Genomic DNA, 1,636 nt, shown 5'->3' with positions numbered 1-1,636 from the left:
GGTTTGTTTGTTTGTTTGTTTGTTTGCTTAACGCCCAGCCGACCACGAAGGTCCATATCAGGGCGGTGCTGCTTTGACATTTAACGTGCGCCACACACAAGACAGAAGTCGCAGCACAGGCTTCGTGTCTCACCCAGTCACATTATTCTGACACCGGACCAACCAGTCCTAGCACTAACCCCATAATGCCAGAGGCCAGGCGGAGCAGCCACTAGATTGCCAATTTTAAAGTCTTAGGTATGCCGGTAGAATGGTAGGTGATTGGAACGTTTATTATTGACAAACAACACACGTTACATTTACCAGTACTTCGACCCAAAGGTCTTTGACGTAGGCAGACAGACAAACGTTTATGAAAGAGATAAAGAACTCATCTCATGCAAGATCGTGTGGATCGCTTGCAAAATGCCGGCGAAGTAATCAATTTGCAATGTTAATTTATAAAAAATTAAAAATAAATTGTTTTAACATTATTCTTTAAAAGAAGAGTGCTCTCGACGATATACCGAGCTATAAATTAGTAATTTTGTAAACTGTATCAGTTTCTTTCGATGTTTGTTATTATTGGATTTTGCCGACTGTGTACAGAATAATTTATCTATGTATGTTATTTGTGAGGCGCCTAGAACTTTATTTGGATTTGCGCCATATAACTATCCTCATTATCATTATTATTTGTCAATGTTATTTTACAACTGAAACGACTCTGAAACAGACAGACAAAGAAAGTGCAACGGAACCCGACCGTGACCTACATCATGACGACGAAGCCGGTGAGCAGCAGAATGGCCGCGCCGTCAGCGGGGCTAGAGATGTTCGAGTTCCTTCTGCTGTTTGACCGTGCCACAGGTAGTCCCAAGGTCAACTACTTCATGGTCGACCCCTTGGTTCCCTCGCGCCTCTTTCCCAAGATGAACACCATCAACTTTCCAAAGGTAAGAATATTAATTGTTTGATACGGATTAAAATAAAGTGAGTGTGCCACTTGTCAACCTCCCCCCCCCACACACACACACCAAAAGGTGCCCTCACGCCTCTTGCCCGAGATAAACATCATCAATTTTACAAAGGTAAGATTTTTAAAAAGTAAAAAAATACAACATCAATTTTCCTCACCTTTAATTGTCTTCTAGCAATATTTTTCCGAAGTAATGTAAGTTTGTTAAGCTTCTTCAGCAGATAGGCTATGCCATACTAGGCAAGTGTAAGTGGGTATGTGCATGTTGACTGTGTGCTAATTTTTGTCCCTCCTCGTTCAGGTCAAAGATCTGGTTGGCTATCGCCCCGTGGTGCTCAGCAACTGCTTGTACCTGATTGGTGGAAAGGACTGGAACCATGGTAACTTCATGTCGGGCGTGTGGAAATACGACCCTCGCGTCAACCAATGGATGGAGGCCAGGCCTCTCAAGATCGCCAGGTGTCGCTTCACCGTGGAGGCTGTCGATGGTTACATTTACGTCATAGGTGAGTGACGTCACATCAAAAACAAAATGAATGAATGAATGTATGAATGAATGAATCAATCAAGCAAGCAAGCAAGCAAGCAAGCAAGCAAGCAATCAACCAACCAACCAACCAACAAACCAACCAACCAACCAACAAACCAACCAACCAACAAACCAACCAACCAACCAAC

General features: G+C 43.1%; 1 protein-coding gene across 1 annotated transcript in view; it reads left to right on the top strand.

Moving 5' to 3' along the window:
* Positions 1-715: 715 nt before the first annotated feature.
* Positions 716-1,636, top strand: part of LOC138955871 (kelch-like protein 33) — a gene marked incomplete at its 5' end in the record, with an annotated part of 6,958 nt that continues 6,037 nt past the window's right edge. The window contains 2 exon segments of the mRNA XM_070327382.1: positions 716-935; positions 1,260-1,464. Coding sequence (XP_070183483.1) covers positions 759-935; positions 1,260-1,464 — 382 coding nt within the window.

This window comes from Littorina saxatilis, unplaced genomic scaffold (genome assembly GCF_037325665.1).
Source record: "Littorina saxatilis isolate snail1 unplaced genomic scaffold, US_GU_Lsax_2.0 scaffold_1371, whole genome shotgun sequence".
In the NCBI taxonomy this organism is placed as follows: domain Eukaryota; kingdom Metazoa; phylum Mollusca; class Gastropoda; order Littorinimorpha; family Littorinidae; genus Littorina; species Littorina saxatilis.
The sequence above is the reverse complement of the archived record's forward strand: the minus strand, read 5'-3'. Positions and strand labels throughout refer to the sequence as shown.